This window comes from Corvus kubaryi, unplaced genomic scaffold, assembly GCF_017639235.1.
Source record: "Corvus kubaryi isolate FWS band 111438036 unplaced genomic scaffold, C.kubaryi_AGA036_p1.0 37352, whole genome shotgun sequence".
Taxonomy (NCBI): domain Eukaryota; kingdom Metazoa; phylum Chordata; class Aves; order Passeriformes; family Corvidae; genus Corvus; species Corvus kubaryi.
In genome coordinates, this window is record NW_024581114.1 from 1,150,838 (window position 1) to 1,171,049 (window position 20,212).

The following is a 20,212-nucleotide window of genomic DNA, read 5'->3' on the forward strand; positions in this document are numbered from 1 at the left end:
GGAGAAGAGTGAAATGTAACTCCCATTGCAGCATTGCTCCAGATATTGGTTTCACGGTTCAGAATTAGAATTCTGCACAAGCAGGGCTTCAAATGTGCATTTGGTTTTATTTAAGTAGAGAGAAATGCCAGTGATTTATAGCACTGGAAAAGAACTATTACAATATTCAAGTTAAAGTTAGATTTTTAATCCTAGGAGCACCCAGAGAAGGTTAATTTAAATCCTTTTAGTTGACACGATCCATCCACCCCTTCAGGCCTCCTAAGAAACTCATCATGGAAACAGAGAAAAATAAAATCTTTCAGAAGGCTCCTCGATTTATTATGCTGGATAACAGTGTGGAAAAGCAACAGGGAATAACAAAGGGTTAAACTGGACACAATCCCTCTGCCAACTCTTAAGCACACTGAGCTGAGGACTTAGGATCTAAGCCTACTGAAATGGGTTTCTATTCTTGCCTCACTTGACATCCTCAGAGAAATCTTGCTCACCTGACACAACATGGAGATTAAAGACTTCTTTCCACAGTACTTCAGGAAATTATTATTGTCTGAGTGTAACAAAGGCTTTTCATGCCACCAAATAGATTTAAAAACCAACAAAGTCTGAGTCTCCAGGCTGGCCTGTGGCTTAGCTAAAAATGGAACTCTGAACACTTGAACAATGCTGGAATGTCAAAGTCTTGCAGAGGAAGAAATTCACTTTGAGAGTGCCAGAGGAGCCAGACTCCATCCCACAGAAAGAACATCTTGAGGAAGACACAGGAGCACAACACACATATGGTTTGGAAGATGGAAAAAAGGGAACAGGATGGAGATCCTCCTGAGACAAATGGGTTTATCATTAATGCAATCCTTCGGGATGGAGGGATTCACTTTACTGCTGAGGGATGGAAAAAGTGTGAACAGTTATGTAATACATCGGGAAACAGCTGCAGCCCTCAAAGTAGAAAGACCAAACCCAGAAATTTCAGTATCCTGACTGCCAAAGACATTAAATGTTACAGAGCTGGCAGTGTATTTGACCTGCAAATCCACCAGGATTAGACCTGTGACTTCCCAGCCATGCACTCCCTTTACCTTTGCATGGACACACTACAGACCCAGTTCACCAGATTAACAAACTGACCTTGTCTCAAGAGGCTGAATCTAAAACATTGAACAACTCATGGGCAGCTATTAGCGATACACAGAAGAGCTTTGATTCAGGTATTCCTATTTCCCACCTCCCACCCAGGGAAATCTTACTCCTAATGGCTGTAGAATCAAAAGAAGATGATTGCCAACCAACAACACAAGTCATAAAATACAAGGAGGAAACAGAAGCTGTCAATGCCTTCTGGCACACCTCTCTCTCACTTACTCTCCCCATTGCACTTTCAGTTCTAAACCCCAATCAAAAAAAAACCCTGTAAAAACCTGCAGAAACTCCATTTACAGCTACACTTTAGCTACCCCAGCCCAAGATCTTCACAGGAGTTAGTCAGCCTGGTACTGCCTTTCTGAAGCACTAAATGTAAAGATGTTTCTGAAATACCAAAAGCAAACACATCTCATTGAAGTGCACATCACTAAATACAAGTTAGAAATACTCTCAATTTCAGCAAAGGTTCAAAATCCAACATACATGGGCACTGACACAAGCAGCAGGACATGACTTGATGAACTTGATGAACCGAAACCATGATGCTCATTCACTACTTCTAAACATGTGATTTATGCTTCTTCCCTTTCCCCCAGAAATGCTGCTTCCAAGAGGTCTAAAGCAGCATGAACTGGGCAGCCAGAGCAGCCAGCTCAGCTGCAGTTTCTCTGCTGCTGGAGCCATTTGCCTCTGTGTTTCCAGTGCCCTCTCTGCTTTTTCACAGCTGTGTCTGTATGCAACAGCTGCCCACGTTTTCAGTGTGGGCTCTTCCCAAGGAGAGGGATTTCAGGAGCAGATGCTGATGAAGAAAAGACATTCACTGTTACATTTTCTAATTTTGTCTTTCAACTAAAAACTTCAGTATTAGTTCTATTAAGAATTGACTAAATCAATCTTTTTCAGATGGTTTTGGCTCAGAAAGGCCTGAGCACCTGCTGGGCCCCAACCTTATTCCAACTGTGTCTAAGCTGCCTTTTCCCTAATTCTAGCCCAGCTCCACCCTGCCGACCTCTGCCATGGGCACAGACAGAGCCTGCCCGACCATCTGGACAGCACCTCTAAGCACAGTAATCCCCCCTCGAGATTAATGCCGCACATCTTGCCCGTATCGAGTGGAATTCAGGTTATTCCATGGCCTCTGTGTCTCACCCACCAGGCTTCCAAGTGTAACATTTGTGCACTGGCTCAGAGCATGTTCATCGAGTTATTTAGCTTTAGTGTCTGAAATACACCTGACTTCAGTATCCATCCACTTACAAGGCACTGATTCCACTGGGAGAAGCTGTAACATCACATGTTCCTGGTGCACCCTTTCCATGCTGCAATTCACAGTGGGCAAGCCCTGGGACAGCTTTTTTAGGCAGCCACAACCATGAACATTCTCAGGGCTCCCCAAAACTGTTTAGAAAGTCACACTATTAAAATGAACCAGTAGTGAAATCCCTTAAATTACTTCATTCACTTGAAGGAATGTTTGTGGAACGAGGACCCATTAGCAACCACAGCACTAATTTAATGACAATTACTCTGCCTCCTGCCATGATGTTTAGTTCTCTTGGGCTCATCTGGAAAAAAAGGATGCAATTATTTTAATTAAGTGAGAATAGGCTTTGTGATTTGAGCTGTCGAACTCTTTTCCTTGCTGTCATAAAGCTGTCACAAACAAGTTGTGTCAATTGTAGGAAAATGTCAGCATAAAATAAAAGATTTTAAGACTATAAATGGTGCTCTAAGGTCACCTTGTCTCCAGCCACTGACTCGTAGAAGAAAATGTCCCTACACACTTAATTGAAGTAAGATCATAAACCCTTTACCTTTAAAGGTCTTTCAGTGCTTGACCATCTGTTCAGGGACATGGGTCATAAACCCACAGAGGGAGATTAAGGCAGGTTGGGAGGAAAGCAGTCAATCAATATGATTATTCCTTCTAGGAAAATGCCTCTAAGAATTCAAGAATCCAAGGCAAAATGGGCACAGGAATGCAAGAAAGGTTGAAAGACGTTCAGAAAAGACACCTGGTACTGAGATGCATCACCACAAACTGATTTTAACTCACAAATTTTACTTCTGTATTTGGGATGAATTTTAATGTATTCTATCCGTAAAAATTCAAAACTCTTCTAGACCTTCCTTTTGTGCCACGTACGTTTTGAAATATGTGACAGACTCCCTATTTCTTCAAATATAGACCAGTTTCATGAAAGACGGGAAAAAAAAAGGAGCTGCAATGGCTCTAGGAATAACTCAGTCTCTGTCTTCATTCAGTGCTTTTCTCAGCTTCTGTGACATCCAAGAGACAGCCTTATGAGGCTGTTCTTTAAATTTTTCTTTCAAAAACTTATCACTCAACAGAACCCAGCATCTGTAAATCTTAGAAACCAACAGCAGGTCTTTCTGTAAGCTTGAAAGATGACCAAAATTGTGGTTTCCTTCGAGCAGGAGACACCTGCTCTAATCCCTGAGGGGAAGATTACCAGCAAAAAGCAGCACAGAGAGTGCAGGGTGCTGAGCTGGAGCCCACAGCAAGGTCAGGGACTGCAAGTCTCACAGTTTATTGCCCAGTTTCATTTGGTCCTGGATTGAGTAGGGCTCAGGTAAATGTACAGGAAGTAAAGTAATTGCCCTGGGCTCTTACAGGAAATGGGTTTCTATCTTTTGCTATGGCCTCCAATATCCACCTCAGTTTGAAACAAAGCATCCTGACAGATTCATTTCTCTCCAGGGCTTAGAGCCAGAAGATAAGCAAGCATTTGAAGGCTGATGAAAGTGTCAGCTCGCTGGCTGAACTGGAAAAATGGGCTTTCAGGAAAATATTTTGCAGAGATCCACTTTTAACAGCGGTTCTGGACTTTGTTCAGTACTGGCAGGTCCACATTCACTCCATGTCAGATCACATCACGCCAGAAAATTTAGTTGCTCTCTGCCACATAATGTCTTTAAATGTGCAGAGGCCAATATTGATTATCCCTCTGTAATTCCCTGAAATGGGAAAGCTTTCCCATTTAGTTGGACTCAATTCACATTCACCACACAAATTATTGTCAGGGACAGAAGGGATATGAATCACAGGAAACTGCACGTATGGTACCAGTTAATTTGAAGTTGTCCACTTAGCATTAACGTGACATTTTCTTTGCAATGTTTCCCTGGTTTTTTTTTTTAATTAAACTGAAGATGAGGCATCTGGAAACCATCTCTAATTAAGGGCTAGACCAGCAGAAACAACATCTTCAGTAAAAGGCAAAATCAGGACCGATGATGCTGGAGAACCAGAGAACACCTGAATATTGGCCTTCCCCAGTGAGGGACATTGTTCAAATGCAGTTTCTGGGAGTCTGTAGCAGCTCAGGAGGCTGAAATTCTGCAGTCACATCTCATGAGCAGTTCCACTGGAAGATGTTTGCCAGCTGCCACATTTTTGAAGGATTTTCCCAGACACAATGCTTCTCTCAGGACATAGCCCATTCTTCTCCCACTAGCACTGACACTATCAGTTGTTTCTTTAGTGATAATTGAACACTTCAGAATTACTGGGAGCAAGGAATTTTTTGGATCATCATCAATGACTCCTCAGCCTCTAGTCAGCCAGAAACCCATTAAAAAGGAGAGTGGCAAGTCACTGGAACACCAAAGTCTTGAGAGCCTGGATGTTGGTGCCTCTCACTATGAATGCTTGAACAGATCATCATATGAAGACCTCTGGAGGCTTTCATACACTTGGGAACTACTGGCTTCAGTTGCATCACGACTGGTTTTATACCTGAGAGAAGAATCCCATTTCCTTTTAATGCTACAGATGACAGCAAGAAGGTGGAACGCTTTAAAAAGAACCTTCGTGCAAACCCCTGCCTGTAGCTCCAGCTCATGGAACCCCTGCCCATGGAACCTCTGCTCTTTTCAGTTACCCCATTTGTTTTCCAGGTGTTTCCACTCACTGGCTTAGAACGACACCATCTGGCAGAAACACCGAGCTGGTTTAATCACAAACACTGATTCAATCTCAGCCTCAGCAGCTCCCTACTGCAAGCAAGGAATAAACCTGAATAACTGCTACCTGGATGATCTCCAGGGAGATCCTCAGGTGAGAGCCCCTCTCTCTCATTCCTGTTTTCAGAAGCTGAAAGCTGCACCCAGTAGGAAGAAGCCAAAAGGACTTTGGGTGACACAATTCCTGTTTCATCACACCTTCCCTGAGGACCTTGTCTGTTGAAAGTACAAATGGATGCACACTGGTGCATCAGGTTTCAGAGAACAGTAACTGGAGGAGGAATGCTCAGGCTGTCCCATCATGACATTTTCAAAAGCAAACTATTCTTGTTTTCAGTCCTGAAACACTTCTGTTAGAAAATGCAATCATTAAAAGTATGTTACTGGCTCTCCACTGCCAGAGGGCAGGGCTGGATGGGATATTGGGAAGGAATTGTTCCCTGGGAGGGTGGGGAGGCCCTGGCACAGGGTGCCCAGAGAAGCTGTGGCTGCCCCTGGATCCCTGGAAGTGTCTAAGACCAGGCTGGGCAGAGCTTGGAGCACCCTGGGATAGTGGAAGGTGTCCCTGCCCAGATGATATTTCAGGTCACTTCCAACCCAAACCATTCCATGATTCTATGATAAACGTACCACTTCAGCCAACTCACTCCAAAACCTGGGGATTCACAGGTTCTGAAGATTTAAGAAAACCACCTTCTTTCCTTGGAACAAGAAAAGTTCTTGCATATAGGAAATACTTTCTCCCTGTTTAGCACATTGTTCAATTAAAGTTCCATGCTCCCAAATCTCCCGCCTCTATGCCAGCAGTATGGTACAGATAAATAAACTCTTATGCCAAGTTTTAAAATCTGCTTTTTTGCTTTTAACATAAATATTGACAATGCTCAAATGCATCTCATCATCTCTGCTTCGTTCTTAACAAATCTCCAAGGAAATATTGGTTAACATTTGCCTGTTGTTGTGATGCATACTGAGACTCTCTCACTACTTACCTGAATTGTTCGCAGACTTCTCAGATTCATTAAATCTGTCTCAGCCTAGAAGTATTCATGGACTTGATATTAATTTTGTCAATAAATAAAACAATTTCCAATATGGTCATAAAACTATGGAAAAAACAATGGCCATTTCTGTGTACAGTAGAAGCTTTTCCCATGTGATATTCTATGGTCACCCTCTTTTTAATTACCATTCTGCTCTAGGATGGGACCTTATAAAGTCAATTTGCTGTAATTTTCACATCCACATCCTCCTTCAGTTACTGGAACAGTATTTGCTGGAGTGATGAGTGCACAGGTACAGCCACACCTGTCTGAGTTACCTGTTGTCCCTTTCTCAGTGAATGGCATTGCTGGAGCTTATTTTTAGTATTTTAATAACAAAGACAAGGCGAAGCCAAACCAGAGCTCACGGATACGAGGTTTGGTTCTGACACCCAAACACCAAGTTAGAGCCAAGCACTTTTCCACTTTGGTAAAGTTTTCATCTAGAAATGATTTTTAGAAAAGAAGAGAGACTTTAAGGAGTGCTTCCTTCAAAAGGTATGGCAAGGGATTGAGGAACGTGGCACTAAGCATTGATGAGTTGAAAGCACAGGGAGTGAGGGATACTGCTCTGCCTTCCCAAAGACACCAAAGTGGGAAAGCAGTGTCCAGAGAATCTTTTCTGAGCACACAGAACCCAAGACATCCTTCTTTACTTGTTGCGTAACTCCTGTAAAACCACAATGCCTAACAGATACGAAATACAAAATGCATACAGACAAGCAACCGGGCACTGGAGTCAATTAAAATACATCTCAGGGAAAGGTTTCTGTCTCCAGGCTTTTCCTGAGTAAATGGACGAGGAAATAAAGCTTTTAAAAATTAAAACTGGGCTTTTGAGAATTGATCTGGAGTTCATAGATTCCTTCAGCAGCCATCAGTACAGGAGGGATGAGCTCCAAGTTCAGCATGCAGGACACTGCAGCACAGTTTTCCCAGCTCCAGGCACTTCCCTGACTTCATCCCTGGTTTAATCCCGCCAGGGACAACTTCAACCCCAACTCATTCTGTGCACTCTTCTTGTTGGATGGGTGTAAAGAATCTACATCTAATGAGCAGCAAATCACCTGTTTTAAAAAATTAAAACAATGCAGCTGACTCACAACAGTACCGGAGCCTCTTTTCTCTCTTCTAATGTGGGTAGCAGAAGGTCTCTGGTTAAAAATAGAAAGCCTTTCTTAGGGTGACAGCAGCTAGTTAAGTGAGCAGAAAAGGAACATGAACATACCTGGTGCACTCCTTCGTTGCACACTTTATTGCAGGAAGGAGCAGCCATTAGAGATACATTTATTATTTAAGCTTTAGTGATAGTAGGAGGCAAAGGTACAGCAAAAGCTCCCTTAAGAACCTGCTGTATTTGTTTAAAGCATTTAAGTTTGAATAACAGAAAAGAAGTGTCCAAGGAAGCTTTGTAAACTACACTTTTCTCTACAGTAAAACTAATCTCCCTCAGAAAGGTGGTTAAAATAAACATTTTCCCCTTACCTTTTTCTGGGCTGAGGCATTTAATTGTGCTTGCATCATCCATATTCCAGTGAGAGATTCAAGTGAGAACACCAGAGGAAGCAGCAAAGACCATATGCACATCCCTGATCTTTCGAAAGACTCTTTTAAAGAACGAGGAGAAGAACACTGCCCGTTGGTCTTTACTGCAGCATCCGAGGGTTCCTAGGGGTGCCTGCTGCCTCTGCTCTCAGCAGGCTCATCTCCTTTATTCCCTGTGCAGGAGTGGATCTGGAGCTGCTGGCAGGTAGAAACCAGCGCAGGATCTCAATGAATGTTTCCAGCCTTTCCCTGCAACTCAAGTGTTCAGCCACCTGGGATAACTGTTCGTTAACTCTTTGCCTCCCTGCTCTCAGGCGGGACCTAGGGATGTCTTTTGCTATACTCCTTCGGAAAAGAACTGAAGGAAAAACTTGTGGATGTCAGGAAAGAAGCACAAAGGAGAAGTCAGTTTTAATTCCTCTGGGATGTATTGCAGTAGGCAGCAAACATCAGCGAGGTGCTACTTCATTTAAGAAGGGAAAAAAAACAACCTCTTTTTTATGTTAATGCCTCCCCCCCTGTGTCCATTCAGCATCCTACACATTGTTATGGGATCCTCCCAGACTTACTTTAGTTTAGAAAGCAAGTCTACAGCTACTGATAAAAATAGGCAAGCTGTTCTCTTTAGATTTATTTCTAATTTCTTTTCTTGGCAAAGACGATATATTTCCCTCCTTTTTAACTTGCAAGGAAATATTAATGCAGAATTAATGGGATATGGCTGGGAAACAATGCACATTACTGTAGTCTGTGTCCCAAAGCACAACTCATGAGAAGAAAGACACAGACCTTTGAGTTCTGTCTAAATCCTGGAGAAGAATTTCAGCATCTTCGTATGAGGGTGCTGCCTAAAAATTCCAACCAGGAATAGCTCCTGCCCCTCCTACATGCCACTGAAATACACAGGATAAAACAATTTGTTCCTTTGAGGACTTGAAATCTAAATAAACAGGAATGATAAAGGATTGGTAAATAGTTATTCTCCCCTCTAGGAAAGGAACACCGATGCTGGGGGCAGGGTAAGCAGGATCCCAGTACCCTGCTCAACACCCAGGGCATCTCTGCCACGGAGCCCTGCAGGCAGTCCCCCCACACGGGTTCAGCAGGCAGTGCTGCTCTGGATCCTCTCCCCACCCGACTGCAGCAAGTGAAGCCAATCTGTGTGTGCTGTTTGACGTTGCCCTCCTGCCTTGTACCTCCTCATCCTGACCTACTTCAGTACATGAGGTGCTGTGAAATGCTCACAGAGTCACCTTCCTCCCACCCCACTCAGGCTCTCCAAACTGGGAATGCTGACTCTCCTTCATAGCTCCCAGCTGTTGCAGCTGGATTGTCCTGCTGTTTTCATCCTACATCGTCTTTGCATTTTAGGTACCAGTCGCCATTGCAGAAAGATCAAGATCTTTGCAAGATCTGGCACAACCCTCCACAATTTTCATTTAGGCATGAATCCCATGGTCCTTGCCATCTAAGGAATGAGTCCAGGATTTGGCTGAAGTTTACTTTCAATAAAACATTATCCTATTTGCTTAGTGGTTTTCAGCACTAGCTGTGTCCCCTGGGGTCTCATCTCCTGAGCAACCCATCCAGGAGCACTTGAGGAGCACTTACTGCAGGAGCCTCTGGGGCCTCATGTATTTACACCACATTACATTTGGGTAATTCCTCTTGCAGCCACTGTGCTTTAACACAGGCTTATCAGGGTGAATACTGCAGAGAATGTGCCAGGTTTATCCTACAAGTAACTCTCATTTCTCTTCTTATTTCCTGTAGGCAAGCGCAGGTTATCAATAAATCTCTGTCTCATATCAGAAGGGAGAAGATGGGTAAGTGCTGAGGCCCAGAAAATGCCTGTCAGACAACTTCTCTGGGGAATCTCAGGGCAGGAAGTCTTCACACTGCAGGGTAGGCTCAATTCACTGCTAGGGACAAACCTCCCATTCAACACCACCTATTCCTCACAACTTGATCAAGAGACAGAGCAAATTAAAAGATAACAGCTAAGGATGATCAACTAATTCACTAATTACTCCATCAAAGTGAGCAAAGCTTTTTGCTTTACAAGGTTATGCTTTCTTTAGAAAGAAAAATATACTCCCATCTGAGACCATTAGAGATTCAGAATCAGTACCTAATTACTGTATGGTATCAACTTCATAAAATGAAATGTTTTGTTTCTCTGGGAGTTTTTTGCTGTGCAGTTAGAACAGGGTCACAGAACAATCGTCAGAGAAAAAACCTGAATGCCTTCACAACACATGCAAATTTTTTGAAATAAAGAGAACACAGACTGTGCTATCACCGAGACCAAAGCATTTTACATTATCTTATTCCAAGTAATGTCTAGTCTAAACCAGGAAATTCCTCTGTGCAAAGACAATCTGCTGACTCTTGAAATCAATGATGGACTTTTATCTGGCTTTCGTGGACTCTGATTCCCACCAGAAGTGCATAAGTGACTGGGAAAGGTCAGCAGCACTCCAGTTTGGAGAGCATAGTGCTCTGGCACAGTGCTCTGGCATGGAGCAAACTTACACCGTTGTCAGTTCCATATTATACAAAGCATAGCATGCCCTAATTCCTTCATCCTCCATTCCCAGCTCTCCAGCTCTACCAACCAGAGCAGAAGAGTGACTTGTGGTGTGGTGCTGTCACATCACAAAGGTTTAAGTCCTAAGAAGGGACTAAAAGGGGCCAGGAATTCTCTCAGTTGCTACTTTCCAAGATATGCAGAGAAAGCCCAGTGTGATGGCACCAAGCAGCTGAGCCCGGTTAGAAGAGATGAGCCATGACATGACAAAGATCTGCCCTTGCTGTATGGCTGCACTGTCCACAGAGGATCCTGATCTACCCCAGACTTCTGCCACACAACCACAGCACCATCCTGGCTGCTTGCTGGGAAAGGAACAGGGCACTTCCAGAGAAACAGCACAAACCACCCAAGCTTTGACTGATAAGCACAGCTTTGTCAGGTCACAGTGCCACACACTATAAGGCTACATTATAATTTGACTACACATTCACCTACACATACACCCCTCATCCCAAGGCTCCAGCTGCCACATTTTATCACATTCTTAAGACCCATTTCCTGATAAAAATAACAGAGATCTTGTTGCCCAGTGCAGGGGAGGGGTGTTAGCACTGCTGGGGACAGAATGAGACAGCTGGGAAATGCAGCACCACCATGTTACACCACAGTTAGGTAGAGAATGGAACATCCACAATGCCAGGGACATTCTAAATAACTTATGAAAGTCAAACACTGAGCCCTCGTTGAAAGCCATCAAACTCCATCCAGAGAGCTCCATCTCTCACAATCCATGGCATCACTTCAAGACCTTGTATAAATCAACTTCAACACATGTGGGTGTCTGTTCTTAAGTTTTTGTTCCCATAGTTACCAATGTACTTTACCACAGAAGAGAACAGCAGGTGGCAAGACATAGAACAAAATCACCATTCTTTTAACATATGAAGAGTTGGGAAGTTTCAAATTAAGGTTTTCTTGCCAAATGTTTACAGACAGTAACCAAGACAAACACTATCAGATTGGAAAACTATAAGATCCTTCCATACATTTAATCCCGAGTCAACAATAAATTCAACATCCAGTAGAATGATGGATTTCCAGCCCTGCACCAGATGATGCCATGGGATTGCACAATCTAGTGCAGCAATAGTTTTGTCTTTGTGATTTTAAATTCTCCCTAGGTCCCCTTGATACCTTCCCATGTACTTTCTGCAGAGAAAAGGTGAAGAAGCCCAGCACACTGTGTACAAGATAGATTTCTCCAAATAAAATTATCTTTGTGGGATATAAACAGTGAAAACAACCACCAACATTCTGTTCAACTAAAACAACAATTGACTTGAAAGCTGCTATCAAAACTCTCACAGCTTGCAAGTAATAACTTCTCCATTGTCAACTCGAACAGAGGGCAAAATGACAGGCATCGAATGTGCTGTAAATACCAATTAGATGCTTTCCATAAGTAAGTTTTGTGACTTTTTCTGTAATAAAATCAGACACTGGTACTGTGTGCTGTCCATTGCCTTCTGTTTCTCTTCAGGCAGAGGAACAAAGGTAACATCCTTCACATGCCCAGTGCCACAGGCTCATGTCCTGTAACATGTGTCTGACAGCAGGACAGGAACCAAAACCTAACAACTAAATTTTACCTGCTCCTGAAACCCTCTGCCACTGACCAGCTCACCTCCCTGGGGCTCACCAGCCTGTTTATAACACAGAGATAACAACCATTCCTTTGGCTCTCCGAGATACCAACCATTCTTTTGCCCTCCCTTTCATCCCCCTTCTCCCAAACTTCTATTGAACACCATAAGCAAAGAGAACACTGAGAAAGTTGTTTGAACTGAGCTGGTTTAACCTGATTTTTTCACCACAGAGTTTCAGAATAAACAACATTCGCAATCTCTATTATTTTAGTCTTAGATCTTTCTCTAATTTGGAGATTGGAAGAACTGAAGTGTTTTGGTGGCCTATTTTCTCACAGACCCATAAATCATCTTGGCTGTTTGAGGTTTTCAGCGAACACACATTCTTCCAAGGAAATCTGTGTTACAAAAGATGGGAAGATGCTTATGTCTAGTAGAGAAGGGGGAAAGGCAGTAATGAAAGAAGGCAAAGACAGTTTCAAACAGATCTTGGGGCCTTAGAAAGCCTCTAGAAGTAAAGCTCAGCTACCAACCCCAATGAACCAGTTGTGAGTTCTCAACCACTTCAGTGACAAGAACAGTCCACAGCACCACAACCCCAGCCCCACTCACACCATGAGCCTCTATGCAGCACTTCCATTTCGTGTGGATTTTTATAACAAGTTTTCAACATGTTTTCAAACTTCTGACTAACAATCTGAAAATGAGGGAAAGATGATTGTCTGGACCACTTTGTTTAAGCAAAAACACTTCAGTATGTAGTTTATATTGTGTGCAGGTGATAAAGTCTGGAGGTGCTGCAGTGACAGATGCAGACAGATGTGTTTGCTGCTGGAATTTCTACTACTTCTTTTAAGATCACTAAAAGCAAAATGTAAAGATCCTTTGGCTTGCTGCTTCTCTTTGTCCCTCCAAGCTTTATAACTGGGAAGTCGAACTCTGTGTTATATCTTGCTGTACAACTGCTCTCACTGTAGTATCATTAAATATCTGACAAACTACAAGCAGCCCAGAGGCACCAGTAGAAGCTGCCTTGGAGAGTGAGTGTGGGGCTCTGCCGCTGCCTCGCCTGCAGCCAGAGCCGATTCCCAAATGCAGGAAGTCTGCACAGCCAGAGCTGTCAGGCAAACACCCACCTGCCCTCACCAGCTGGACACCTCAGGGCAGGCAGATCTTCTGGGCGTCCTGGGAAGGAATTGTGTTTGAAGTACAATCCTGGAGGTCATTTCCCTTCCCTGTGACTGCAGTTCTTACCACCCAATACTTCCCCTGTCCTTTCTTCTTAGTTTTGTCAACTCCTCTGGTGAGGTGCTAAACCTCAGCTACTCCAGCGGGTCTGGTTATTCCAGATGCATCCAAGCAACAGAGACACAGCTCACAGAGATTAATATTAAATTACCTCAGATCCCTTTGTTTCTCCATGCAATCTTTCTTCTCCCCTTAGAAATAGAAATGCAATCATATTCTTGCTCGAGTGCAGCCCAGCACAGTTGTTTTATTCCGTGTTTCTGCTGTTGGTAGTAGAGGGAGCGTGCTCACAGCTCCCTGCTCCTGGTCCTGTTACTGCTTCTGACATATTTCTAGCCTACAGCCCATTGTCTGCAAAGCCCTGCTGCCTCTGAGAATCCAGTGTCAGCACTGTGGGAGAGATGTGGAAAAGGTACAAAACAACCACAACCAGCAGAGAATAATGGCTGCCTGAACTACATGGATTGTCCCTGTGAACAGATAATAACCTGCTTCAGGGTAAATCACATCTTTGGTGTGTGCTGAGGACAAGGTACGAGATACCCAAGACAGGAATGGAGCAAAGAAATAAGTTAATCATTTCATTTTTCAGCAGACAGCACCCTGACACATATGACAAAATCTCCTGAGCTAATTCTCTCCCAAAATCAAAACTTGCAATTCATTCAGTCACAACTCTGACATGGATTTCTGAGCACAGACACAGTTCTCAGACAGTTGAGCCATGAAAAACGCACAGTGGGGTGGAATCGATTACTAATTAGTAATAGAAGACACATATGCTTGCATCCATAGAAAACAGCTGTGCTGCACTCTGCTCCATTGTCCCAAATAAATTGGAAAAGATAAATGCATTGCTCTGTTCAGGCACAAAGTAGATGAGGCATTCATGCTTTGTTAAACTTTCCAGACACTCGAGGGTGTTTGAAATTATGATGCATGTTAAATTTAAGCAGATTTATTATCCACGTGTTCCAAATGTAATGAACACTTCACTGCCTCACATTTCCGACTTTAAAAATAGCAGATTTTCTAGACAGAACACACACGTGTGTCATGTGCAGGTCTAACACAAAACTTTTAGTCATACAGCAATTAATGCCTAATTTTAAACATTTTCCTATCTATTTATGCACACACAGCTTCAAGTGCCCACAAGAGCAGTTACAATAAAGGACTTCTACAATAAAAGTTGGAAAGTTCTGGGCCTTTTTAAGCCAAAGGAATTTGGGGTACTTTGCATCAGAAGTTCTTAAATAAAAAAGTTTCATTGTGAAAATTCTACCTAACACACTCAGATCACTCTACCTGTTGCCAAAATGAGGACAAAACAATTTGCACTCTAAGGCCTAATAATTAGATGGTTGCAACTCTAATACATTTGGGTTTGGATAAACATTTTCCAAATTTTGTTTGCCCACACAAGATTGAAGCAGAGGATGAAGATGCAGCAACACAAGCAGATCAGTATAGAGTGCGGAAATTATCATTCACTATCTGCACTAATTAGGACTCTGGGTACTCATTAAGAGGAACTAACACACCTTTTTGGACAGGAAAAAGGTATCTCAAATCAGACCTTGTTAACAGTGTACTTTGTATTTTGTAATTATAACAAACTCCCTAAGCAGATACATGAGATTTCTGTGTCACGTTTTCAGTGTGTAGAGCAACCAAAAATGAGATATCCGAGTTCTACATGAAATTTTCAGGCTTGTTCCTTTACTTCCCAGCACTCTCCTTATGCAATGCTTTAATTTAGACTATCCTGAGTACTGGTGCAGAATTAATCAGGTCAGAGAAGGGGCTGCCAGCCACAATTACTGCACCTTTAAATACTTCTTTTCACTGTCAGTTCAACTGTTACTCTTCTATTTTTAAATCGGTTTCAAACTCAAGACCCACGGGCAGGGGGCAAATCCTTCCCCAAAAATGCCATAGACAAGAGGCCAACATCAACCTCAGCTCTTGAGGTTATTCCCCCTCTTTCCTACAGCTTGTTTACTGGATTGTTAAGCATTCTGGCAGCAAATGGAAGGGGGTGGGGAAGAAGACGAGCTGCCACATTTCTAAAATTAGCATCTTCTGTCTCCGAGAAGCCTGTGGAGATTTAAAAAAATTAGGTTTCTCTGCAAGATGCAGAGATGTGGAATTTAAACTGCGTTACACAGCTAAAATCCTGAGCTCTGTTTCATACCTGCAAGCTAGTTCACCTACCTTCCCTTTCATGCCCCTTCTCCCAGCTGTCAGTCAGAGACTATTACAAAAATACCTAGTACATTTTATTATAAAAGGTAATTGCATTCATTTGCCCTGTCATCCCCAGGCAGCTCCATGACATCTTCTGCCCAAGCTGCTCCGTGGAGTCACAGACTCGTTCCCTGTCACAGGTCACTCCTGCTGGGCTCTCACACAGCCTCTGGGGGGGCTGCAATTCCCTGCTCAGTGATTTTCTCCCCTCAGCTGAGATTTTGTTGGTGCCCAGGTACCAGGTAATGCCCTGCTCAGAGAATGTGTTGTGTCCTTCTCCAGGCCAGGATGTAAACATTCCTCACAGAGCCTGCTGCAGTGAGCTGCTGTGCCACACATTGTGTGTGGACAGAGCCAGGATTGCTCCAATTCCAGAGCTGAACTGCACAGACATGTTGGTTTTAACACAAACACTGCCATGAGGACACCATTAAAAGTGGCATTTTGATCTTTGCTATTTATTAATAAAACCCAACAGTGAAAGAACTGACTCTGCCTCAGTTCCTTCAATGCCACCAGTGCCATTTGTTCAGCACAAAGATATCAGAATATTATAACAGACCTGTGCTGCAAAATCCTAACTCAGAATATTGGGCTTTCACAGATGGGCTTTAAGTTAGAAATGGAAGAGACTCAAGAATAAAACTCAAGTTTCTTTCCAAGAACCACTAAGGGTGCCAAAGTCTTCCTTTGGATCACCTCCTGAAGGAACCAAAGACTCAGCCATGACACAAATGCAGACTGGCACAGGCGGAATTAAAACATATGGGACTGGAAGGCTTTGTTCCAAAAGTCCCTTTTCTTCTTTTAGCAAGTATATTTATTCTACTCCTATTACTAGTCACAGTTCATGTCTTACGACAACTATATTTGCTTAGATTTCTTTCAAGTATTGGAACCATCAGTGGACAGTGTTGCGGCAGAGAATTGTGACAAGAATTGGGAAGGTTTTCTTTCAGGATTTCTACAAAGGAATGGTCCCAAAATAATACATGTATTTTGAATCAACATGTTTTGGTTCATCAAAATAGTCAATGGTTTATAAAGCACATGACAAGCCTAAAAAAATTCTGATTTATGGAGCATTTCCCATTTGGTGGAAATCCATAAAATCAAAGTAAGTGATTTCATTCAAGTTTCTGAAGCCACTTCTAGCTAAGATGTTCACTATAAAATTTTCCTGAAGTCTTCCACTTAAAAGAGGGGCTTTTCAAGTACTTCCTTACTAGAGACAGAAAAATCACATAAACCTAACCCAAAATCCAGCAGAGCAAATAAGAGGGTTCAAGAGACACAAGTCTAGGCCCTGTCACATCCCAAGCACCAGGGCCGTCCTACAAACAGCACAGAGGGGCTGCAGTTCCTGCCTTAGCACAGGAACTTGCTGCAAGTCAATTCTCTGCACACATCTCTGCCTGTCACTGCTAAATTACAATTACTGTCACCCCTTTTAGCTATTAAATGAAAGCACAGAATGCAGTTTATGTGATTAGCCAGTTTGAGCAGCAAAAAAATAACCTGCAAGCAGCAGCTTCGCTGTTCTTAGCGATACCCTGTGCTCACTTTATGTTTGCTCTGACCTCTCAGGCACAACCCTTGGAAATTTCCAGGATCAGAATTTTCACTCACAGCTGAGCTTATCCCCAAGTGCCCAAAGGCCCCAGTGCATGAAACCCTCCTGTCTCTCTTTAAGGGAAACCCCTGCCCCCACCAGCCCAGGGAATTTAGCCTGTCCTCACTGTCCACAGGCCACGGTTTGTTCATCCTTGTAATAAATTATGGATGCCCCCCCATACACATCTGTTACTCAAATCACCAGTTAATAATGTATGAATAAATGAAGAGACTGCTCTGAGGGGAGAGAACTGTGGGGGACTAAACTTTGAATTCTCCGCCACAGCAGCAAGCATCAAAGCTGTGCTGCCAGGTTTGACCTCAGCTGGGTTTTATTTTTTAAGAGGGTTAGAAGTAGCCTCTTATGAACATGAATGGCTGAACAGCAGGGGCATGGCATGAAAGCTGGCCCAGAAACACGGGGAAAGAACAAAACCCCAAATGAAAAACTCGCCAGAAGCACGTGGGTATCAAAGGTCTTCGCTATCTTGTGTCAGTCTGAACTGGGAGTGAAGGTCATAAGTGAATTGATATTCTCACCAGAAATACATTGTTAATTCTCACTAACAGAGTTCTTAGTCATGGGAACTGATGCCATTTGAAAATACAAAGCCCGCAAATAAGAAAAAAGGTGAAGAAGGGCTGCTGAAGAAGTTTCTAAGTTTGTAATAAACTTGCGCATCACATGCTCCAGAACCTTAACACCCGACCAAGCGCTGCTGGATCTCGAGTTGGAAACATCACCTCGTGCTGAGGAGCCACAACTGGAAGCAGCGCTCGGTGTGGCCTCAGAAGTGGCGCTGAGGAGGGGACAATCGCCTCCCCCACGGCCGCGGTTATCCCTCGCTGCCACCGGGATGCGCTGCGGGCGCATGGAGCGCGCTCCGCACCGGGAAAAGCTCCCCCGTCCAATGCGGCAGCGCTGGAATCGGCCCGGAGCAGCACAGCCACTGCCCAGGGCAGGAAGGGAGACCGAGAGCAGCACAACCACCGGCTGTTCAATCCTCACAGAAACTGCAAACAGACCTGCAAATATCCCACTGGGTAGAAGGACACAAGGATTCAGTGCACAGGGCACTGCACGAACTACAAGTCTTAGACACAAAAAGCTGTGCCAGTCCAGGTAGTGTCTTCCAGAGACTTGACCAAGCCTCCTCACTTCTCACAAGTAAGGGCATCTCATCCGTAGAGAGCATAAGCATCACCTGTTCAGGTGCTGGGGACTGATAGGACAGCTATTTCTCTGCTATAAAAATGAATGGCACAGTCTGTCACTGCATTGTCTCTTGTCCCTAAATTACCTCCTTATGCTGCACTTTTCACAACAAAACAGTAGCATGGAATCTTCACAACTCCCTCACAATTCTAACTTTTATTGTTGCTTTAAACTTTATTCTGGCCAAGGTGGGAAATCTGCACACCTCGGGTGATACTTGCAGCCAGTTCACAACTTTGCTGAGAAGCAAACAGCAAACTGCTCACAGCACAGCCTGTCCAGCACCTGAATTCAGGGAAGGAAAGCAAATCGGGTTCTGAACCAGACAGCGAAGAACTCAGCAGAGATTCTCTGGAGACAGTCATTGGCAAAGTCTCTCTGATTTCACAACTACATTTACAGGACATCGCAACCACGATACGCTGTGCAGAGAATCCAGACTTTATCCCTACACTCTCTGTAAGAAGCTTGAATCTAATATCTGGTACTTGTACTATTTAAAAAGCTCTTCCAGCTGAGGATTAATCATCTCAGTAGGACTGTGCAAATGCATGTGAGATGAGCGGGGAAGGTTATATAAAGCCCACTGAGAGAAGGAAAATGCAGAATAGAACTGAGGACCTGGCTTGCACAGCACCTGAATGCCTGCAGGTGCTTCTAACAGTGAGTGCTGGCTGTAATTTACTTGTCAGTCATTTACTTGATTAATTATCTCCTCCAAATGGCTCATCACACAAGGTACCTGTAGTGTTAAAACCATCATTAGAGATGCAGTAGCGTGATCCTCAAGCAGACACAGACCCGAGGAACAGCCCCCTCTGCACAATCACACTTTGCCATGAGACATGCAGCTGACAAATGCATGTGCAGAGCCACAGGAACACACAACACTGCAGAACCATCTGAGAACTGCACATGGTAATGGCTTTAATGAACTATGTCCCACAGGCAAAGATAAGAGTGACTGCACAACCAAATCTGATCAGCATAATCTACACCAGGAGAACTACTGTATAATCACTGGGAGATCACAGGTACATCAGCAGTGTGTGGCAGCAGAAATGATTCTGTACACACAGCAGTGATTAATGACATTAAGAAATGACGGGCAGAGTTTAGCACAGTGCATTGTGGTGGAGTTTCTCTTGTTTAAAAGCCAGCCTTCCTTCCCTCCATCAGCAAACTTTGCAAGGCACACTCAAATGCAATTTCTACAGCTACTGCAACTGCTCTGGAGTAAACAAATTCATTCAGAGAACTGGGAATTGCTCTGTCCTTGGCATTACGGTTTCTCTGAATGAGTACATGTTCCATTTGCTGTAAGTGGAATGGATTTTCATTTACTTAACAGTCTTTGTATTCATCTAGGTACTACGGCTATAATTAATAAAACATGCCTTCTTAAAGATAAAAGATCTTTTGGAATGACAATGTGCTGATAAGATCTAAAAAATATTATCCTCTGACAAACAGGGTCAAACGGCTGAATATCTCTGAGCGAGTGAGGAAAAGGAAGAGTAATGTGATGTTATGAAAGTACTACTAAACAACAACTGCCCCCGTAAGCACGAGTACAATTTATCTTCCAGCTAAAATTCTAGTGGATGCAGTAAAAAGAATAAATCCACCTACTGTGTTTCTGCGATGGGCTTCCTAAATCCATTGTCTTGTAGAAATAAGAGTGTTTTTCTCAATTGCCTATGTCAGGAAGTAAAAATACTCTGCATTTTCCCTCCGTCTTGCTCCCTCTTCTGCAAGTCTCTCTCTGTGTCCGTGTGAGAAGGCAGTTTAAATTTCATCCCGTTTATTAGCTCAGTCACTGAGGAATCACTGTCAGTTTGGTGATGTACAAGCTCCTTTCCTGTACACAACACCAAGGAAGCGGGGGAGAGAGAAGAGGTAGGATTTTATCTAAACTACTTTTTGCTGGAGCAATTAACTCTTCACTGACTGACATCTCCTTCCTGGTGCATCTCAGTTGACACTG

General features: G+C 43.4%; 1 protein-coding gene across 6 annotated transcripts in view; it reads right to left on the reverse strand.

The window, feature by feature from the left end:
• PLCH2 (phospholipase C eta 2) overlaps nucleotides 1-20,212 on the reverse strand; it is a 74,281-nt gene that overhangs the window by 37,249 nt on the left and 16,820 nt on the right. The window contains exon 1 of one of the 6 annotated variants that reach the window (XM_042031989.1): nucleotides 19,858-20,046. The exons of 4 other annotated variants lie outside the window; for them this stretch is intronic. In XM_042031989.1, the coding sequence (XP_041887923.1) occupies nucleotides 19,858-19,888 (31 nt within the window). In that variant the 5' untranslated portion in view covers nucleotides 19,889-20,046. Of the gene's footprint in view, nucleotides 1-7,658; nucleotides 8,139-19,857; nucleotides 20,047-20,212 lie in introns of those variants that run through there. One more of the 6 variants, XM_042031988.1, reaches the window with a different exon arrangement.